Consider the following 23,633-nt stretch of genomic DNA (forward strand, 5'->3'; position numbering starts at 1 on the left):
AGCACGCACGCACACACACACACACACACACACACACACACACACACACACACACACACACACACACACACACACACACAGTGGTTAGACAATTGAAATATGCTTGTCTGGATGATGTTGGAAAATAGACAGTGTATTAATGTACATAATGAGAGACACGAAACCTGGGCAGAAAGACATTTCAAGAAGAACAGTGATGGGAGACAGAGAGAGAAAGAGAGATCTGACAATTGCCTGAACTCTAATGAATTTTTTGCAAATAGTTATCAAGGCTGGCCGTGGTGGCTGACAGATAAATGGGCCCGGGGGGATTGGCTCGGGCCTCAGCTTTTCACTCCAGCATGTCCCTCCTGCACTAAATGAACAGCGTCAAATTAACCTCCAATGATTAATCCTGACAGAGACCACCAGCTACAGAACCAATAAGACCACTGAAATACACACATATGCTGAGAAGTTTCATATTAACTTATATTTTTTATATTTATATTTATATTAGACAACAAAGTAATGAGAGAATGACAGATACATCTGAACCTTTAAAAAAAAAAAACTTATTTTTGTAACATAAAACATTTCTCAAAATAATTTTTAACCATTTTTATTAAATAAAACCTTTTTAATTATGACAAAATTATTGTAATCATAATTAAAGGTTATTATTTAGAATTTTATTTTCATTTATAGATCTGTATATTACCAGAAAAACTATAAAACATCAAATATATCATTCAATTAATTGAATTTTATTTAATCCTTTACCAGTTATAAACAAAATATGTCAGTGCATTATGTGAGATCTAGATCATTTATCACAATAAAGCAGTAGTTTATAGATGATGATAGTTTTTTCCCATATATTACATTTTAAAATACCAATACCAATAAATATAATTAGGCTAATATAGGAAAATCCCATTATTATTTTATAGCAACATGCACAACTGCTATCAATAATTAAATATGTTTTTTTCAACGAGCATTAAGCAGTCAGTTTGTGTACACAGGGCAGAGCGGTGTGAGTTGTAACACCATCAAACACTAATTATAAATAAGTTACAGATATGAAAACACTGTCATACAAATATTTATGTATATAATCAGATTGACAGATTATTTGTGTAAAAAAAGAAAAGAAAAAAAAGGTAATTGCAATTTCATGTCTGGATTCTAATTCCTGATCATATCGATGCATGTTAAATGACAGAACAGGCATCATCTGAATATTTATGTTAAATTTGATGTATAACAAATACATTTATATATTAAATACATGTGACAATTTTCTTTTTTGTACTGAATTTCCTATATATTGGGCATTTCGAATAAAGGTGTTTACAGTAAAATGATGACAGCATTTTGAACAAGTACATTTGATTACCACAGTAAATTTATGCATGCAATTTAAAACGTCCATTTTTCTTTTCTTTTTTTTGAAGTGTCACCCCAGCTTGGAACTGGGTGTCAAGTAGAGCACTCTTGGTACTTGACATTAAATCACATAATTTAGAAGATTTATTAACTACCACAATTTGTAGCAGAGAAATATGGGATTCTATCAAAGTTTGAGACACCGAGTTAACAGATGTTAACGAAATTTAAGATTAAAACAAAATGTGTGACAACACGCCAGGATTAGAGGATGGGATTTTCCAGCTCTTTCTCTCTGAACATTTGGATTATCATCACAACATGATGGTGCAGCTCACGTCTCATTTCAGGGCTTCTCTAGCATTTCTAATGCCATTATTGTGTGTTTGAGAGGGACACACACACACACACACACACACACAATCATGATAGATGAACAGCTCTGTTAATGCACTGAACCAGTGCTTTGCCTCATTGGATTTCTAAGTGGAACTGATTTATGATGAGAGATGATCAGACTAGATCTGGACAAGATGCTTCAGGGATTCGTGGTTCTGGACCACCATGACATTTTAAGGATTCATTCCCCATGGCTCCTTTAGCCTGTCAAGCCTCCAATAGCTTACAAGCTGCAAATGTTTGTGAAAGGAATTATAAGAAAACAAACACACTTCCTGTCACTAACTCATAATCACGCTCCCACTTCCCCTCTCAACCACGAAACATTTCCTCTTTCTATGGATTGCTCTTTTCTCCCTCTCTCTCCCTTTCTGCCTTGTCTAATCTCTTTAATTACATCTGTTTTCCTGGGCCGCTGAGGCCTCTTTTGTCCTCCCGGTCAGGGGGCTTTTGTGGGGGCAGAATCATGCCCCACATCCCCTCTTTGGATGCTTTGTGGAGCTGCGGCTCTCTTCCTGAGAGTGAGAGGATGAGAAGGGGATTAGAGGATCTTTATCTGATTAGAGACACAGTGAGTCGGCAGGGCCTGGCTTTAACGCCTTCATCTGCACCGCAGAGGCCAGAGAGCGGGCTGCACCCGCTGACAAACCCAAACTAGGCTTTTAGGCTGCGGACGTGAGAAGAGTAAAACATATGTATGTGTGCGAATAACTTTACCTTCCTGAACATTTTCTGAAACACACAGTTGATTTGCATTTGAGATCTGAAGTAAAAACCTACTTGAAGAAAATGCCAAAATATATGTAACATATAAAGATTATGAAGAAATAAATGCATATTTTTATAAAGTTAATACTGTACATATATCTATTTAAAATAAAAATGCATATCTATCTATCTATCTATCTATCTATCTATCTATCTATCTATCGTGGGTATAGAAAAGAATCACCCCCCTTTAAAATAATCACATTTAGTTGCTTATTGTATATTAAATTGGTACTTAAATATTATATGAAGTACTTGTCAAATGTTTGGATACACAATGATTTTTAACAGTGTGAAATATTATTACAATTTGAAAATACTGTTTTCTATTTAAATATTTTAAAATGTAATTTATTTCTCTGATGCAATCATTTCAGCATAATTACTCCAATCTTCAGTGTCACAGAAGTGCGGAATATGAATATATTGTAGTGTGCGTGTGTATGTTTGCGTGCAAAATAGCCTACTGAGATACTGTGTAAATAGTACAATATATAATATAAATATTATAAATTAATATATTATAAAGTTACATACTATGGGTGTGCATATTTTTTTCTCCTTGAACCCATGTAACATCTCAAAATAAATACAATAAAAATAATAAAAGGGTAAAAATCAAAAAGCCATTATATTAAGAAGCTTTTTATTGAAAAGAGACACGTTACAGTATAAGACTCTGCATCAGGTATAATTTTTCAACAGTACTGTACAGCTGACACAAACTCAATATAATAACAATAATAATTAGAAATACAACACCGATAATTTGAATCAGAATGATAGTTGTGATGCCATGGACTAAATAAAGGAACAAATGCAAAACCCAAGTAGTGTGCGAGAGCTCCTCCCCTTTCAGATTAGCATATTCATAAATAATTAAACGGGTTTCTTGGTGAGTGTAACATGGAGACTGTCGATGAAATGAGGTAACGAACACAAACAAAAACAAAGTAAACAAACACTACTTGTTTCTCCATTTTTACATCTATTTACACAAAGCAACGACTAGTGAATGGAAATGGAAATAAAACCGAGGATATGTTCAAAAAACTTGGACATAAACGTTCTGATAAAGTCTGCATTATTGGCTTGCAAGGGGTGATGTGATGCTTTGGTTGCTGTTATGGCTGGATTTTGGTTTATTTTGCTTATTCGTGCTTTCTTTATTTACTTACAGATGGACAGATGACCCCAAAAGAAGTTTTACCCAAGGGGATGAATTACAAAAGAAGCAGAAAAAAAAAGTTCACAAATTGATAAAAGATTTATGGGTTTTTTTTCATATTAAAATGGCAGACTCTTTAGCGTCACCTGTCAGGGTACAGTTATTTCTATGAAGACGAAGACATTTACACAAGGAAGAGAACATTTACATCCATTCATGCAAAAAGATCAGAAACAAAAACGACTGTTTTTCCACAGAAAGGATTCAAAGTGGACATTATATTGTGTGTTCTTCACAACAAGTGATCTGTGTTCTGTAGTGCATTTAATCATAAATAATGGTTATTGTGGTAAAGCCTCTAAAGGCCTGCTACGTTATATACAAGGCGAAAACTGCAGACTTACGAGCTGAAAATCAACATGCCTCAATGTTTCTCTCATAGTTTCTATCCTCACGTCCTTCACTAAAGCTTCTCCACTCTCACGGTTTTCTTTCGAAAGCTTGGAAAACTATTTAAGTTTCTCTACACAGTCCCAAATGTCTATCAACTAGCTTAAAGACGTCCAGACTGTTTGCATTGCAGAATATTCATTCTGCAACACAGATCCTCTCACATCTCCAACCCTAAGACAAGTACCTTCACATTTCTACTACCTAGCGAACAGTAAAATCAATGGGAGCTGAGATGAAATGATCAAAGCCCATCAAATCATATTATGGAATAAGTCCATAGCAAACCCTTCATGGGATCTCCAGTAATGATATATATACGCCCTGAGACAGAGTCTTACATTGGCTTTACGTCTCTCAATAACAACGTGGTGACATCCAAAACGCGGTGAAAAACTATTACTCATGTGTCTACCTGGCTGATTTTTTGGCTTCGTATTGCTTTAATACTCCTTGACACATGATAAAGGAAGAAGATAAAGGCAAGGAGGAAAACTAAGCTATGAAGAACAATTCAGAGAAAGAGAGCATGTAAAGGGAGCAGAAAGAGTGAACTCGACTCAAACAGGCACACTTGCAACTTCTGACACCTTAACCTGCACTGAAACAAGAAGAGGGCGAGGTGAAATATATAATAATAACCACTTTTGTCAGGGGGAGTGCTGTCTTGAAATACTTTTCTATATAGTACACTACTCAGAGAAAAAACTGAATGAGAGAGAGAGAGAGAAGGAAGAAGAGTATGTACAGATTGGAATTGAAGACCCAGAGAGCCCTTCTCTTCTTTGAGATAAATGAGGTTTCAGGACTCTGCAGTGGAAAGTGTGAGAACAGCAACAGACGGAGATGACCTGAGAGAGGCACGTCACTGTATGAAAGCAACGGCCGCCATAAGCAGATTTCAGTCTTTTTGCATGACAGAAAGTCCTGTGTTTTCCTGATATTCTGTGGAGCTTTTAATGATGAACACTTGAGGTCACAGTCTGAGCTTCAACCCTGCACTTCTGAAATATGGTTCATCTGAATCGGTGCCTGCACACTTCACTGTGAGCTGAAGTAAAGAATGAGCCGACGGATGGGCAACATATAAGACTAGATTGACGTGTTTAACGATTTTTTAAAATCTGCTAAATAAAAGCTGGTGAAAATAAAAAATATAATTCCCTTTTACTTCTGAGAAATGTAAATCCTAAAACTCTTGTTTTTAAGAATCTTCCGTTTGGTCCAGTAATGAGCACTTAAGACAAATGCTACTCAACAAATGTTAAAACAAAAACAGTTTAAAAGATCATGTCAGATTCAGACTTCAAACTGACTCAATATTTGGCTGTTTTCCAAAAATGTCATTACATCCTTTCACATTCCTTTAAAAACAAGAAGAATAAAAGATATAATGGACATACTGATGTAACTGACTGAGAAATAGTAAAAACGGATACAAAACGAAACGTCTGAGAGCGTGAGATCAGACAGAAAAATCAGTGTCAAAGTGGTGAGATGGAAGTCCAAGTAAAGTAAAGTTCTCTGGCTCTTCTGGGTCATTTTGAAGATCCAGCGTAAAAGTATCCCATGCTGCCCCATCATTTCCTATCTTGCTTTGTCATCTATTAGACTCCACAGAGAAGAGGCAGGGAGCAGAACGCTGATGTGTCACCTGCTCATCAGTTACCAAATCCACACCCTATTCTCCCATCATGCACTTGGTAGCTTAAACTGGCACAGGCAGAAAATCAGAGTCCGGTATTGTTTTCATTTTTGTTAAAACCAAAACAATGGATGACACATGATTGGCTAAACCCTTGCCACGACAATGTTTTCAACCTGTGGGATTGTAAAGTCAGGCAAACACAGTAGCTCTGCTCATGCTGCTTCATCATCATCAGTGTCGGGGTCTTTCCCTCGAGTCTAGTATAGTTTTATGATTCTGATGTAGTGGTGGAGCTGTACATATGAAAGTGTGTGTATGGAGGGAGGAGGAGTGCTGACCAGAATGCATGTTTGTGTGTGTGAGAGTGTACTTCTCATATAACTGCACTGTTTATGCTGCTGCAACTGTTATTGCGGTTATTGTTCCTGCGTGACAGGTTTGGTGTGGCCATGAGTGGGTAACGCTCGTCAGGACAGCCGTACTGAAGCAGGACGTCCATACACTCCTGACTGTTAGCTTGCCGTGCGTATGCCAGTGCTGTATTGCCGTGAGCATCCCGTGCCATGATGTCCACGCCGTACTACAGAGCACAGAGAGATAAAGAGAGTTATGATCCTATGATCCAAAGACTGCTGTATAAAATCCCAATTTATTTGGACTTGTAGTAAATGTATAAACAAAACACTTTATGGACTTGCTATTATTTTATGTACAAATGATTTTGCAGATGACCTTTGTTGACCTTATCATACAAACACCAGTAATGTTAATTATGTTGCTGAAATTAGAGTGCTGATCGTGCTTGCTAGTCAGCTGACAGACCAGCTGAAAGGTGTACCGCAAATTGCAGTTGACAGATATTCGCTGTTGGTGTGAACGGACCATTCAACTGAGATCTGCTTTTTAGGTTACGCATTTGTTGTGAAAAGGTCTTTACTCAAATACACATCGTCACCAATAGTTTGTTGTGTGATTAAAAGAGTGTGTCCTGTAGCTCTTACCCATATGAGCAGTTGCGTGATTACAACATTCCCTTTGCGGCAGGCCAGGTGCAGGGCTGTCCGGCCATCACCTTCCCCACAGGTTTCGTTGACCTCATCTCTGGAGCCGTGGGCCAGCAGTATGACCACAATGCGCAAGTCTTCCTCCGCTGTGGCCCGCAGTAACTGCTGTCCTAAAGTCAGCTCTGTGCACGTCAGCGATGCCAAAAACAACTTCTGCTCATATTTGGCTCTGATCCAGCGCTCACGTTCCTCTCTGAAAGCGCACACACACACACACACACACACACACACACACACACACACACACACACACACACACACACAAAACCGGGCTGTCAACACATGGTTCACACTGGTGGCATGTTTTGATCTGGCTCTCATTCCAAATGACATTTAAAATTTGATGGGATTCGTGTACAGCCTTCTGATTTCGTTCCCAGTCCCGTGCCAAACATTTACTAGCTCTCACATCTCCATTACACACAGCAGCATCTAGACCTTAATACACTAGAAAATATTATAATGAGCAGAGCAGAAACAATACAACCACTAGAGGCATTTTGAACGGTTGCTGTCTGTGTGTGTAAATGTATGTCCACTTCATGGACTGCAAAGGCCTCAATACACTTTTCATTCTTCTCTTAGGGGTACAAGGGAGTTTGAAATACCTGAGCAGCGCTATACTGTTAGCAAACATCCTGACACCACCCCTGCTACTGGGAGTGGCGATTAGATGAATATGTAAATATGTGCTTTCGTCTCAATAACAAAAAATATGACAAAAATGACAGTGGTGAGAAAACAGCAGTTAAGAAAGCATCTGATCATTGCGATGTGGATATGTTTTGCAATAGCTCCACGATTCAGCACTCAAGTCAAGTCACATCATGTTTATTTATATAGCACTTAATACAACAGAATGCTTTAAAGCAAGCATTTTACAGTATTAAACATGAAGAAACAGTGTTAGTGTCACTCAATTAGAACTACAACAAGCAATACACACTGAAGTGGCTGAATGAAGTGGTATAGAAGTGTAAGGACAGGAAAGGGCCATCAGCAATCGTTGGATCGTTTACAGCATCCCCTCCTCAAACTGTGCTATGATAGCACTTAATCTCTGTTAATCCCCGCAGAGTAAACAGCCTTTCTCAGACAACTCGGGATTAGTTCAGCTTCAGCTCCTATCTGAGGGGCAGAGGGAATTCTGATACCCCCGAGGAGGGGAAGGGAGTTGGGCAGAGGATATTGAGCTGTTCCCTAAAACGCAGCTGCCCCTCAAGGAGTCCAAACCAATGAGACCAAAGAACAGACATCCTACCGCCACAATTCCTCCTCAAAAGGAGCATCTGGACAGGAACAATGTGGACAGACAATGATCACAGACGTAAAATAAAAATCTATCCTAAACACCAATGGAGTCACTTCCATTTTCAGGTTTTGATGAACAGAGCTTGCATTAATTTAATATAAATGAAAACTTGTGATCTTGAGATGGATAAGTTTAGTCTAGGACTTGTGGAAAGATGTATTTTTCAAACACAACCGTTTTAAATTTCTCTCAGATTAAATATAATGAACAGTAGACACGGTTATTGGTTGTGCAAATGTATTAAAAATTGTATTGTGTGATCTAGTGATAGACCAATGTTTTGGCAAATTTTATTTAACTGACCAATATTTATTTCATAATAAATAATATTGTGTTAATTCCAAGATTAGGTAAATATTGTGTAAATAACATTCAAACAATTTTCTTTAAGCGAAAACTTTTCATTTAAATTTAGTATAAAATTAGTATGTTAAAGTTATTATTTAAAAACAAACTTTTGTGCACATCTATTTATATTTATTTTATTCATGTGTATATTTTTGTCCAGTGGTCATTAAAAAAATCTCAAAATGGTTCTCAAACAGGGGACCTGTGCAAACTTCCAAGAAGTCTTATAATTATTTCAAATTATAATTTTTTTTTATTTAGTTATAATAACAATCTTATTTAAAATGCCAAAAAAGAGACTAAAACACAGTAAAATGCAAATTACCTGTAAATTAAATTAAATGTAATTTTTTTTTTAATTATTATTATTTATTAAAAAAAAATACAAGAGATACATATCAGCTTTCAAATATCGTCTTGGACATAGGCGACCTTTAGAGTCAAAAAGGTTGAAAACCATTGTACTAGTGTTTAAATCTATCACTGTAACTGCATTAAAATCCACCAATTATTTAAAATAAACAAAAATCTAAATATTACAATAGATTGTAAATGTTATACTTAAAGTGATAAAATTTCCCAATTTGATTTAATTCCAAGTTGATATCCACTGCTCATAACAGAGGACGCCACAGCCATGATGGGCTTTGAAAGATTAACTCAACTGTCTCTCAAAGGGTTAAACTCAGAAACCCTGATTACAAATTAGCCATGTATGCATGCCAGGGGCCAGAGTGCAGAGGAGATAACATTTTATCAGAGAGGCAGATGGATTAAAAATAGGTAATCAATAGCCCAGGGGATCGATGGTTTAGTGACATCCTTCTTAATCAAGCAGCAAAGCCATGCTGATGGACCTGAACCCCCCCCCACAGCACTAAAAGATTTTCTGTCTAAGGTCACAGCTAACATCACGTCTCACAGTCACAAGTGCACACACACACAAACAGGGCACACATGGGAAAGATGCAAGTAACAATCACCTGTTGATGTCAAACTATAGTCAGACATTTGACTATAAGCATAACATCTGGTTCACTTTGCAGTTTATTGTAGCTAAAAGACACTGAATAAGACAGGAAGGGGCCGTCTGAGCAATTTGTAAAGCGGCCAATTACAGTGTGTTATTTTATGGGACTAGTCCTGATTAAAAAAAAAAGAAACTTTTATATCAGACAATCTGTGGTTAAGATTGTCAATCAGAATAGGGAAGATGCAATGAAATGCAATTTACCCAGAACAATTATATAGCACTAACATGCAGACAGTATCAAGGATTTTCAGCATTGATCATTTGATTCACAGTAGAACCAGTAGAAAAAAAGATGAAAAAAAGGATGAAAGAGCAGGAAGGAGAGACAGGGAAGAGAGAAGTCCGGAGGAGGAGAGAAAGGCTGCAGTTTCTGTGGGAAAGTTGAAGAATTTTATTAACTGTGTGTGTTTTGAGAGGGGGGTCTAGCAGCACGGAATGTTCCGGGTGCTGCTGGTCAGCCCAGGGTGAGTGAGAGGGCTGGCACGAGGGCCACGGACCACAGCCCCCACACAAAGCATCCTGGAAGCCGTGGAGGAGGGCAATAGAAGAGGGGAAAAGAGAGAGGAAGAGGCTCGGCAGGGTCTCCCCACTGCCCCTCTGCCTCTCAGTGTCTAGAGGAAATGTGGAGCACTTCACTGCCCTCTGAAACGCATGCCTTCCCCAGTTAGCAGCGTTGCTAAGGGTCAAGCCCAGCTGGCTAATGGAAAAAAAGCCTAAACTTCTTGCAGATAACCTCTTAAAATGTTAACTACAACAGTGCTAAAAAAAAATAAAAATAAAAATAAATAAAAACTTATATATGAAAACAAATGTAGCTGGTAGCTTTCGCGGGGCTGTTTTGGGTTAACAAATAAGTTTAGAATTTAATTAATCTATAAACCTTGAGGAAGACAATAGCATTTAGTGTTTGATTTTAGGTCTCCCTAAACGAGCACAAACACACTTATGCATACATAAATGGATTGTAAGCAAGCAACAAAAGGCAACAAAAAACGGTTCAGAAGTCATGGTGACAAATGTAAAGCGAGAGGATGGGCTGCACAATTTAACCTCTCAGAAAAGACACACACACACACACACACACACAAACAGGAGAAAATAGGTCACCTGCTGCTTCCTATTCTTGTCTTAAACACCACCCTACCACTTTAATTCACACAAACACAAAGACCCAGTACAAAAATAACTACCTTGTCTTTGCATGTTAAATTCACAAATTAAGTCAAGCAACAATACTGTATGATGACAAGATACATACAAATGTACAATTCACAAATTAAGTCAAGCAGCAATACTGTATGATGACAAGATACATACAAATGTACAAATGTAAAAAATAAAAGAGCAAATGATTCCCAGGGGTCAAATTAGGAGCTGCTTACCACCTGGTGTCAGTTGGAAAGGGTAATCAGGGCATACACACACGCACACACATGTACACACATACACAGACGCGCACACCAAATCAGTATGATCTCATCTGAATCTTGGGGAATTTGTCCTTGCAAAGGAAGATGGCTAATTGAATTAATTAGCAACTCTGTTCCATGACTGTGTATCATTGTGTGTGTGTGTGTGTGTGTAGACCTGCTGGCGAGAAAATTATAGAAAAAAACTAGTTTAACATACACGTATTCATATAGGTTTCATATGGCTTTGAAAATTACATTTCATCTTAATGACTCTAAATATGTAATGTGGTGTGTAATTTTCTTTACACCTTGAAAACCTGCAGTGTAAGTGAACTTTTCTTTATCATTATTAGTTTAATTTAAAAAAAGCATTTTTATAACCATCATAAATGATTAATTTATATATATATATATATATATATATATATATATAAATTAATAATTCATGATGTTCATAATGCTTTTATATATATATATATATATATTTTTTTTTTTTTGGTGGTAGTACCATATGACATTTTATGAAAAACTAATAGTGAGTTGTCAAAAAAATTCACATTATCTGATATTTACCTTATATACTTAAATATACTGCTTCACTGCCAAACTACAATTACTGTGTTTGCAATGATGTGAAAACATCTGTTTTCGTGACAGCTTCATTAAAGTGTGTTGCATTGCTGTTTTGGGACGTTTACCTGAGGGGAAGGCGGAGGATGAGACTGTAGCCTCATCGCCGCTGGAATGCAACAGGCTGGGTCACGGGGGAATTAACGGGAGTCTACATCAATCCCTTGTCAGGATGGTTTCCTGTTTGTGAGTGTGTTTGCGCTTTGTGTTCTCCCTGGACAATCACTTTGTGGGCTTGTGTTTACCCACTTGCCAGCGCTTCCTGTCCAGCTGAAAGCCAGGGGCTGTTTACCCAACACTGACAGGTGTCCACTAATGCAGCCGCCCGTGACAGGACAGCCCTCCAGCTGCCACTGGCCCCAGTGATCCCCCACCCTAAACTCACACACACCTCTGAACTTCTGTGAGAGTTCAGAGAGACCACATATCGGAGGTTAACTACCGTGTGTAAGTGAGATCACTAATTTCAGGTTGTACCGAGTAAAACGAAAGAAAGAAAAATTCATAGAGAAGAGATCGACGCTGATGCTCTTTTCTTTCAGGCTAATTATACCACTAATTCAGCTCATTAGTGCCCTAATGACTCACAGGTAATGAACTCTGACAGGCTAAATCTGTCAAACAGACAGCGGTGCACATTTACCTGTGCATGTGCAGACGCAGACATGCATGCTCATTCATCTCCGTGCTTTAACCCTTACTTAAAGACGCACATGCCTACCTTAAAGGGGTCATATGATGCGATTTACATTTTTTCTTTCTCTTTGGAGTGTTACAAGCTCTTGGTACATAAAGAAGATCTATAAAGCCTCAAATCCAAAGAGATATTCTTTATAAAAGTTAGGAGTCAACCACGCTTACCTAAAACGGCTCGTTCTAACACGCCCCCACACATCTACATCACGGTGTGGGAAGATTTGCATAACGCCGCCCAAATGTACACGCAAAGAAAGAAGGTGTAACTTTTATTCTCCCTGTAGTATTGTTGTTGCCGCCATGTCGTGAATGCGCTGTTTCTCGTTGTGAAAGCGAAACTACTTTGGTTGGCCTTCCAAAAGAGGACGATATCCGCTTCGTCAGGCCTGGAGCTGATCCATGCTGGTCGCTGAGGAAATACATCAGCTTCGCGCTGTCGATCGCCGGATCAGCTTTCACCGTGGACGAAGCGGAGTCCAGCCCGGGATCGTCAAATGTGGTTGCCGCAAGCCCACCGGACGTTCCTTCGTCGAATCCGCCAGCCGCGCCATTCTCAAGCCCACCCGCCTCTGCTCTCTCAAGCCGGCCTCCGCATACTCTAGGCCGCGACTCACTCTAGGCCTCCGGCCTCCGCTCACTCAAGGCCGCGGTGTGTGACGCTGTTTCGTTGTGAAAGCAAAACTACTTTGTTTGGCCTTCCAAAAGAGGACACGACTACAAATCAGTGGTTAAGTTGTTTTTACAACACTGTTCCAGAACAGTTCAACCCAAATATTTAGATGTGTCCAGCGACTGTTTCCTGATCCTGGTAGAGTAGACTACAATGCCGGCTGTTATGACTCACAGACTGTAAGTACGTTTTTTATATTTAAAGAATTTGCCACAGACGATTCAAACGCAAGTTTTTTGGGCAGTGTAGAGTAGCACTTGTAGTTTGTCATTTCTCTGATCACAAATGCAGACATGGTTTTATGTTTACGCAGCGCGATGCAACGCGTAAAAAGACAGTATAAGTCATTATAATCCGTAATTATGTCCCCACTGGATGCAACAAATGCCTCATTTATAATGGGTTTTAATGTTTTAGTCTCGTCGCTCCGGCCGGACAGGGCATCACAATATGGTAAGGGGCGTAACATTTCCGTCACACGCTTAAGGCATTCGGCCAATCACAACGCACTGGATAGCTGGCCAATCAGAGCACACCTCGCTTTTCAGACCGATGAGCTTTGTAAAAATCAAAGTGTTTCAGAAAGGCGGGGCATAGAGAAGAAACAATAATGTACAGTATGTGGAAAATAATGTGTTTTTTGAACCTTAAACCACAAACACATTTCATTACACCAAATACACAGAATAATGTTCTTTTTAGCAGCATCATATGACCCCTTTAAGTCTTTACATGTCTCAAATACATCTCTTGTGACCAATCAGTGATCAGATTTTGTTACATTACTTTAACATGGCATTGTGTCACCGCATGATAAAAATGTTATTAACATGTTCTAAAATGACTAAAGGTTGTTCCAAATTTTTCAATGTCGGCTGCTCTGATAGTTTCTTAAAGTTTACACACTTGTTTTGGTGCATAAATCATGTAGGATGTCATACATGCCACTTGACTCATTGAAGCACTGTTGCGGGTCCTCTGCTTTTTCTTTTTATTGTGCTCCAAAAAGTGAAAAACAACAAATACAGCTCTCTTGTGATTTCCTCACCTGTTTTAATCAACAACATTCAATTACTAATCAAGTTATTTCAGTGGTTTGCATTGTAATCTTGTTACTTGTATCTCTCGGTCCAAAAATAATTCTGTTAAACTTCCTCAATTTTCTTTATTTCTAATTCATATTAACATCCTCTACTGAGAGGTTCATAAAGGCAACTTTTTAAAATTATGTAAAGGACATAAATATGGCATTTGCACAGGGAAGAGTGAAAGGATCTCTAGTTGATCAACAGTACACTGGAGTCAAGGTGTAAGTGCAATCTGACTAAAGATATCCAGATACGAAACACATGTTGATACACTGAACAAAATACGATTCAAGATTTACAATTTTCATTTAGAAATTGCTAACAAATTTTACAATTAAACTAAGCTTATCTGAGTGAAATTTTGAAATAAAGACTGATATAGTATTTTCTTGTAAAACATACTCCAATAATCTTTGTTTTACTTTTAATAAAAAAGTACAAATACAGTGTATGACAGGTGTAAAGGGGGCAAAAATGAAAGGGTTTCACATCAAAGCAAATAGGCCACCAACAACTAAAAACTCCATCTGCAAATGATTCTTAAAATCACTATTTCCTGGAAGACATAAAAAGCTCACAAAAACTAAACACCACTGACAAACAGCATTCATGAGGTGAATAAGGCCACAAAGGGACAGTTTTACTCCACGAGCTGCTCTGTTCCTGCTCCCCCCACCACCTTTTCTAACAAGGAAAAAATAAGGGCCTGAATTCAATTATCCTCTCCAGCCTAGTCGTTAGCTGCCCTTGGATAGACACAGATAATTAAGCTCAGAGCTTCTTTTAATATTACAGGCACTTAGTGATTCTGATTCTGACTGAGCTCTGGCCTGCGCTACACTCAAATCATTCCCACTGGAGGCAATGGGCCACACTCATATGAGGTTCCATTAACTGGATCAGAACGCTTCAATGGCAGCATGCAAATGGGGGCTAAAGGGCAAAGAGAGATGAAAAAAAGTGTGCGTGTGTGTGTATGTATGTGTGAGACAGAAAGAGCCAGAAAATAAATGTGCTAAGCATCACTAAAACAGCACAGGGCTTTATCTTTGAGTATCTGTACTCGATACACTCCCATAAGCTCCACGTATGACGGGGAGAAGGGGCGGGAACTGGGCATGACGCAGGCTGGATTCAAACCCAAATTTCCTGCACAAGAACAAAGTCTTCGACAAGCTGACATACTTGTCGATCTTTCATATTGACAGATTTAACGCTTCAAAAAGAGGATTTAAACAAAAAAATAATGAAACATGACATTTATTCATAGCTTTTACTGTTCTAAATAAAAAATACCCATGAAAACACCACACTGACAGAGCAAGGGAGAGGGAGAGAAAAAGCCACACAAATATATACACATTATTCATTCTGTATTAAATTGGACGAAAAGGTAGATGATGTGACGATTCAGGCATTAAATCCCCTCTTGCTTCATATTATCAGTCCTCCTCAAAATATGCTGCGCTCTGATTGGCTATTGTCAGCCAGTTTAATGTCAATAGTAAATTGGAAGGCTTGTTAACCTAGTTGGGACATGATTATGGGCAATGGTAGGCAGTCATGTAAAAAATAATGTCTATTAGCCTAATCTAATCAAGAAGTCCTTTAACAGATGAATTAGAATGGGGCAGCCAATTATTTGAAACATTTGTGCAGCGCTTTCTGTTAGTGAAAGTGAAAAAGGCAAGGAGCTGTTTAACATGCAGGCCATGAGTTGGCTCATATCACCGGTCTTCTGGGAGGGAAGAGGTCAGAGGCTGACCATCGCAGGATCAGCTAGTTAATGCTGAAGAAATGGACCTCCACGAATGCCTGATGGCACTGACAGGAAAATGCTGGTGAACGGGAGAGAAGTAAATGACAGAAACAAGGTATATGGTACATATTCAAATCTAAAACGTCATTTTACTTCTTCACCACAAAGAGGAATTTCAGCGAGTAAGTGGCTCATGGGACATTAATAGCATATAGCTCACTGTCTATGTCTGGATTTGAGGAAGAATGAAGCCCAGCAGGTCTCCCCAACTCACCAACCCCATTCTAGTCCCCAGGGCCCAATCTGATCTCAGCTTTGGGAACGCACACCTGCACCCCGGCCCAGATTAAGAGCCAGGTCTAATTTGAAATCTTTTAGCTCTGCCCTTTCAGAGACCGATATCTGGCCATAAAGAGGCTCTTTTTAGTCACTTACTGCTGAATTATTATAGGCCAGTCATTGCTCATGATGACGTAACGTGGCTACGGGAGTCAGGCGGTGTGTGGAGCTCAATATCTCAGGTGTCTGATGGAGGCAAGACCCCTCTAGAACAGACTACACTCACATAAATAAAGAAAAAAAAGACAAGGTGCAGATCAACAGTAAGCGAAAAAAGGGGGCAATAGCACCGACCTGTTCACTCAGCTTCGCCTTCATCATCCTGCATATTTCACCATGGTAGAGAGAGTTTTAGTACGTTAGTTAGGTTGCTAGCTCTGAAAAGTTCTTAGTTGTATTGCTAAAGCTTAGTTCCCTCTCGATATTACACTCGTACTGCATCTGCTTAAGACGCTATGGGAAAAAGCCTTTTTCTCCTGAACTGAAGCCTTTTCCAATCACGCAGTGAAACTGCACGGTCATTGGACCTCCAGCGGAGCTGCACAAGCCTATGGCGACAAAGCCCGCCAGAATGGGTGGAGCCATCTGGCTATATAAGCGGGTGTTCGCCACAGGATTCTCAGATTTCTTCTCCTTCAGCGACAACTACACTCTACGCTGAACCGAAGCCTGCTCGCCATTGACACGCCTTCGCAGCTGGAACTGGGACCTCTCAGCACGGCTGACCTGCTTCTCCGCCGCCTTAGCAGCACAGCAGTTCTGGTTTATTTCCCCTGCCACCATCCGGCGATTCTAAAAGAGCTTACTAAAAGAGCTTGGCGTTGTTGCAAATGCCACGCCATTACTGCGGTTCGTAAGGGTCTCCCCTGCACGCCAATGCGTTTCCTGCTTGGGGAAATCCCACGCGGAAGCTGTGCTCACGGGAACTGAGTGTTCTCACTGCGAGAACTTCAGTCTTGCCTCTCTTCGCTCGCGGATCGCTTTCTTTTCAGAGAGGGACTTCGCCCCTTGCACCTTCCCGCTTTCTTCTTCCCAGGGACCTGTGAGGAAATAACAGCGGGGCAGAGGACTGCGAACTTCCAGCTGCGAGCGAGCTCACGTCGACCCAGATCCCGCGTGCCTCGCCCTCGCCCCAGAGAGAGAGTTCTCCAGTCTTTTTCTCCCAGTCTGACCAGCGTCCCTCTACCGGAGCGAGCGATCTCATTTGGGGGTAGTGAGAACGAGCTGTTTGATGACAGCATGTCATTGACAGCCTTGGACGCAGAGGAGCTGTTGGGCTCGGTGACCGACCCCACCCCCTTGCCGTCATCCACGCCCAGCGCCACCAAGACCACCGCTCAGGTGATCGGGAGATCGATGGCCAGCCTTGTGGTGCTCGAGCGGCATTTATGGCTGACGGTAACGGAAATCAAGGACGCAGATAAAGTCCCCTGTCTCTCCCAAGGGTCTCTTCGGACCAGCGGTCGAAGGATTCGCCGAGCGCTTCACAGAGGTACAGTAATCATCCCAAACTATGCGACATTTCCTGCCAAAGCGCTCCAGCTCCACTGCTAGCTCTAGTTGCCATAAGTCTATGCCGACTCAGTAGCCTGCGAAGCCAGCACCTGCCGCCCCCGCTGTTCAGCCTGCTAAGGCCCAGCAGACGCGAGGACGCTCCTGCTCGGCCAGACGCTACCCTTTTCCTAAGCGCCAGGGACTCCGACCCAAGATTGCGTTGGACCCGGCGGCTCAGGCGTCTTCCTGATCTGCGGGACAGGAAGAGGATGGGGCCAGGTCCCGCTCTTAGACCTCCTGACACCCTGTTCAACTCCGGGTACAGAGGAGTATGTTTGTTGCATACAACGGGTCCGTTCAAGTGCCCAATAGGCATGGGCCGATTACCGGTTTCAAGGTATAACGTGATTTGAAAATTTCATGGTTTCAAAACCTCTAATATTTTCCGTTATACCGTTCATGCGGTATGCGCTGTTTTTCATGTCTCCTCAAAGACTGAAAGTGTAGGAATCCCTTCAGCTTGAGTGCAGTGTAGAGAGTAACACGCCCCTCCCCCTCCTGTTGGTGCGAGCGAGCGGTCAGTCACGTGTGTGCATGACGGCCGAAGGAGCTTCCTCTGGAACTTACGCGATCGGCAACCGGCTGTTTATTGTTTTATTGCAGCCGATCTCTGTTCTGGACTTGCACAAACTGCGTTGAAATGCATATTAAATGCCCGTTAACAGAGGCCAGAGACGCTGAAGACAGACGCACAGAGAAAAATACTGTAGCAAGCAGATCACTCACTGTTCATGATGCACAAACTATTGGAAGAAAATCCTAAATATTGATTTGGGGGTTTATATGAATGTGTTTCTGAGGGGAAACATTTCAGAAACGTTTAGATGGTATTTTCTTTTCATCTCGTATAATTCACATTAAAGCAGTGTTTCAGCGCAGCTCTGCTTTGTTTACTGCGATAACCAAGGAAACGCTGTATCAGCGCCTCCTGCTGTCAGAGAGTGAATCTGCGTCCCATTCAGAGCTTCTGCTGTTTGTTTCGTTCAGGCATGTAGTATAATTTCACAAAGCTAGTCAGAACATTTTGTTTTTGCTTCAAATTGGATTATTAAATCAAATTATGTATATGAAAATATATAAATAAATTATATGAAATTATATGTATATGAATTATACAACTAAAATTAAATAACTGTTTAAAAAAAAAGATGTCAGTCTTTATTTTTCTTCTTTTTAGGGCAGCAGTAGCTCTAGCAGCAAATCAAACATCCACATCAAAAGCTGCAGGACAGCCCACATTTCAGAAACAAATCAAAGAAAAATAAACAAATACTACTGTTCCAAATATTCTGTATGTTGCTCAAAATATAGATTTCATTTTTTTTTACCCAGACATTTCAAATTAACACATTTTAGAGCTGTAACAACAATACTATAATACCGTGAAACCGTGATATTTTTGCTTAAGGTTATCATACTGTCAAAATCTCATACCGGCCCATGCTTAGTGCCCAAGCAATCAGCCGTTGTTATAGCGGGAAGAATAAAACACAATCATTTTCAAAAAGAGAGCAAATTTCCTCTTTTTCCCCATTTCTCACGAGTGTTCTGCCCCTGTGCGGCCAGTCACTCGAGTTAATCCAACCCCTCACCACTTGGGCCGAGGCCTGGCAGGCCATCCCCGGAGTGTCGAGATGGGTCATGGGAATAATGAAACAAGGATATTCACTCCAATTCACTCGAAGACCCCCGCGCTTCAGCGCCTTGGTCCCCAACTTAGAGCAAAGAAAGGACGCTCACGTCCTGCGCTCAGAGGTGATGAATCTGCACTTGGGACTCAGGGTCAATTTGGCTGCCTCATGGCTGCAGCATCGCCAGCACTGAAGGGGGCACATACAATGCAGACCGAACTGTAGCGTTGCTGAAACCACGAGTTCCATCCCATGAGTGGCGTCACGGACACCTGCAGATCAGGGTGAATCAGGCCTGTATAACAGCCCTGGCCCCCTGGAAGAGCTCTCGCTAGATGGAACAGGGCGTGACCATGGGAATGGTTTGCAGAAGGACAGTTGTGACGACAGATGCCTCCAGGTTGGGGCGCTGTGCGAGGGCATACCGACTTTTGGCCACTGGTCAAAGACGGAGAAAGGCTTCCACATCAACTGCCTGGAAATGCTAGCAGTATGTCGAGCCTATCAGTTCTTCCTGCCAGTCCTAAAGGGCCACCATGTGCTAATCCGATCAGACAACATGTCGGTGGTGTCCTAGATAAATCGCCAAGGAGGCCTCTCCTCTGAGCGCCTCTTCATTCTGGTAGAGCGTCTCCTGGAATGGGCTCAACTCAACCTGCGCTCGCTGAGAGCAGTGCATATACCGGACAAATTGAATCAAGGAGCAGACATGTCATCAAGGAGCAATGTCCCCTCAGAGGAGTGGACTCTCCCTCCGCAGATGGTTCAGAGGATCTGGGAGATCTTCGGCGAGGCAGATTTAGACCTCTTCGCCTCAGAAAACAACTCTCACTGCCCAATTTATTATTCAAAGACCAAGGAGGCGTTGGCCCCCGTTTGGCCCAACCTCCTTCTTTATGCATTTCCACCGATCACCCTGATCCCACAGGTAATCAGGCGAATCTGGGACCAAAGACACAAGGTTCTCCTGGTAGCCCCTTTCTGGAAGAATTAGCTGTGGCTATCAGAGCTGACTCAGCTGTTGGTAGCGGCCCCTTGGCCCATTCCGCTGAGACGATATCTCCTCTCTCAAGCGAACGGGACAATATGGCACCCTCAGTCTACGAGACGCCTCTACGCCCTTAAGTGGTCTATTTTCTCTCCTTGGTGTCTAAACCGCGGCAAAGACCCTCCTACTTCCGATCTGTCAGAGCTGTTGGATAAGGGACGCTCCCCATCCACTCTCAAAGTTTATGTAGCGGCTATAGCGGCCTCTCATGCCCCTATTGAGGGCCAATCGGTGGGCAGAAACAGTGCGGTTATCCGCTGCTTGAGGGGAGCCAGGAGGCTGAATCCGCCTCGCCCCCTAACCGTCCCTTCATGGGATCTGCCCACTGTGCTGAGGGCCCTGAAGGGCCCCCCTTTTGAACCACTACAGTCCACCAATTCGGTCACTGTCGCTGAAGACTGCTCTGCTTCTGGCACTAGCATCAGTAAAGCGAATAGGGGACCTGCAGGCGCTCTCCATTAGCCCTGCCTGCCTGGAGTTTGGGCCTAACGACTCTAAGGTCGTCTTGAAACCAAGGCATGTTCACATACCTAAGGTGCTCTCCGCTCCTTTCAGAGCACAAGTCATTAGGCCAAGGAGCTCAGCCCGTCTTAGCCTTGGGTTATTAACTTCTCTATGGGCATTGCTTGCTTACGGAAGTTATGATACTTACAGTCGTTCCTCTACCTTAGCACGGCGTGTGTTCCCATAGTGTCTTAAGCAGACGCAGTACGAGTGTAGTATCGACAGGGAACGTACTCGGTTACTAACGTAACCTCGGTTCCCTGAGATACAGGAACGAGTACTGCGTTGCTAGCAGTGCTATGTAGCCACACGACTCAGTCGTCGCTTCAGTCGAAGTAACCAGAGAATCCTGTGGCGAACGCCCGCTTATATAGTCAGATGGCTCTGCCTATTCTGGCGGGCTCTGGCGGGCTTTGTCGCCATTGGTTTGTTTTTTATATACTGCACGAATCAATGGCCGTGCAGTTTCACTGCGTGATTGAAAAAGGCTTAAGTTCCGGAAAAAAAAAGGCTTTTTCCATAGCGTCTTAAGGAGACGCAGTATTCGTTCCTGTATCTCAGGAAACCGAGGTTACATTAGTACCCGAGTACGTTATCATGTCATTGGACTTAGTTATCATTGTTTTTTTTCCTTTTCAGAATTTCTATAGATATCACAATAATATAGAGCGCTGCAGTGATACCATTTTTGTAAGCCAACCTGGAAGTTACCATTACCCTAGTACCCTCGACCAAAGGAAAAGGATTTTTCCTTTTTTGGGGGGATTATTGCAGAAAATAAGCTGTGTGACCAACAAAAGTTTACAAATCTTACACATTTGGTTCATTATGATGATCTTAATGGCTCAAGTTTTATGAATTTTGAAGCTTATACACTACACTTGCCAAAACTGAAAAGTTATACATAGGCTATGCACAAACTACGCCATTGTCACATGACTTTAATGCCACCACCATTAAGCTTTCGACAACTCTTTCAATCTTTATTTAAAAAAAAAAAACATCATCTGTGAAATTCAGAGTTAGAATAGTTTGCAAGAGTGCGATTATAAACACAATGGGGCTGTAAAAGTGGACTAGTGAGCAGATGAGTTTACCCGTTTGGTGTATTGCCATTTAATGTCCCAGACAAAACTCCGTAGACCCATTTAGCCACTTGTTAGCAACTGCCTTTTTCAAGACTGATGTATTTTATAATGTAGAATAAAATGTGAAAATATCCTGAGCTTGTATTAACCATGTACCTTTTTCCAGGCATTTAACCAAAACCCAATTAAAAAAAACACTACTGACTTCGGGAATATGAAACCAGAAGTGCTAAAATTCTAACTTGTTTGCAGGTTTTGGCCTACAAAAATACATCATCCCTAAAGCACTCTCTTATTATTATAAAAAAAAGTGTAAAAAAGTTTTACACCATTACACTCAGATAACATGAGAAAACGAGTACCGGTATATCACTAACATTCACTTGGAACAAAGGGGCGTGTGAACCACGAACACAATGCATGCATTTCACACTTTAAGATATTCACGCTTAGTGACAGGCTGTGAAACGTCAGTGTTGCTGAGGGTTGGCAGTATGAGATGCCAGCGAGCACCACCCTCCCAATAAGTCACCACGAGGCGCAATTAGCAGAGCTGTCATTCCTACCCTGCCTGGGCCACTAATACAGACCGGCATCGAGTGTGTAAGGCAGGGGAGTGGGGGCTCTGGTGTCCATGGCAGCACCACACTAATTAAAAAAATTAGACTGCAACATGGCCTAGCTGCCACCAAAGAGCACTCATGCCAAAACCTATCGCCTACAAGAGAGTGTGGGTCAATGTGTGTGTGGTCAAACAGTCCCAAAAATAAGCCCATAGCGGTGTCTTTGAGCAACCTCATCGACATTTAAAGGCAGTGGAGGTGTGAATTTATCACAGGCAGTAAAATGTTAATGGGTATGTTTAGAGATTCTCTCAGGCTCTATCATACATAACGCCCAAGCAGCCCATCAGGCAATAGGAAGAAACTTTCCCTTTGCTTCGAAGTAAACGGTTAAATACAGAAACGTTTTTATGGCTAAATAATCATGTTTTTTTAACTGATTTATCTAGTTATTAAAAGCTACAGCTTATTTTATTTTATTTATTTTTTATAGAATGGCAGAAAATAGCACTATTAAGAAATAAGAAAAAAAAAGTAAAAGATTTTTTGTAGGCATTTGCACTGATATTAAAGGGGTCATATGATGCTGCTAAAAAGAACATTATTTTGTGTATTTGGTGTAATGAAATGTGTTTATGCGGTTTAAAGTTCAAAACACATTATTTTCCACATAATGTACATTATTGTTTCTCCTCTATGCCCCGCCTTTCTGAAACGCGGCGATTTTTACAAAGCTCATCGGTCTGAAAAGCGAGGTATGCTCTGATTGGCCAGCTATCCAGTGCGTTGTGATTGGCTGAATACCTCAAGCGTGTGACGGAAATGTTACACCCCTTACCATACTGTGATGCCCTGTCCGGCCGGAGCGACGATTCAAAAACATGAAAACCAATTACAAAAGAGGCATTTGTTGCATCCAGACATAATTATGGATTATAATGACTTATACTGTCTTTTTACACATTGCGTTGCATCGCGCCGCGTAAACATAAAACCATGTCTGCATTTATGACAGGAGAAATAACAAACAAGCGCTACTCTACACTGCTCAAAACTCACGTTTGAATCATCAGTGGCAAATCCTTTAAAT

General features: G+C 41.1%; 1 protein-coding gene across 1 annotated transcript in view; it reads right to left on the minus strand.

Moving 5' to 3' along the window:
• Window positions 1-5,755: 5,755 nt before the first annotated feature.
• Window positions 5,756-23,633, minus strand: part of LOC107596328 (arf-GAP with GTPase, ANK repeat and PH domain-containing protein 1-like) — a gene marked incomplete at its 5' end in the record, with an annotated part of 73,100 nt that continues 55,222 nt past the window's right edge. The window contains 2 exons of the mRNA XM_016287036.1: window positions 5,756-6,384; window positions 6,806-7,061. Of these exons, the coding sequence (XP_016142522.1) occupies window positions 6,178-6,384; window positions 6,806-7,061 (463 nt within the window). The remainder of the gene's footprint in view (window positions 6,385-6,805; window positions 7,062-23,633) is intronic.

This window comes from Sinocyclocheilus grahami, unplaced genomic scaffold, assembly GCF_001515645.1.
Source record: "Sinocyclocheilus grahami isolate Dianchi unplaced genomic scaffold, SAMN03320097.WGS_v1.1 scaffold217.1, whole genome shotgun sequence".
Classification (NCBI taxonomy): Eukaryota; Metazoa; Chordata; class Actinopteri; order Cypriniformes; family Cyprinidae; genus Sinocyclocheilus; species Sinocyclocheilus grahami.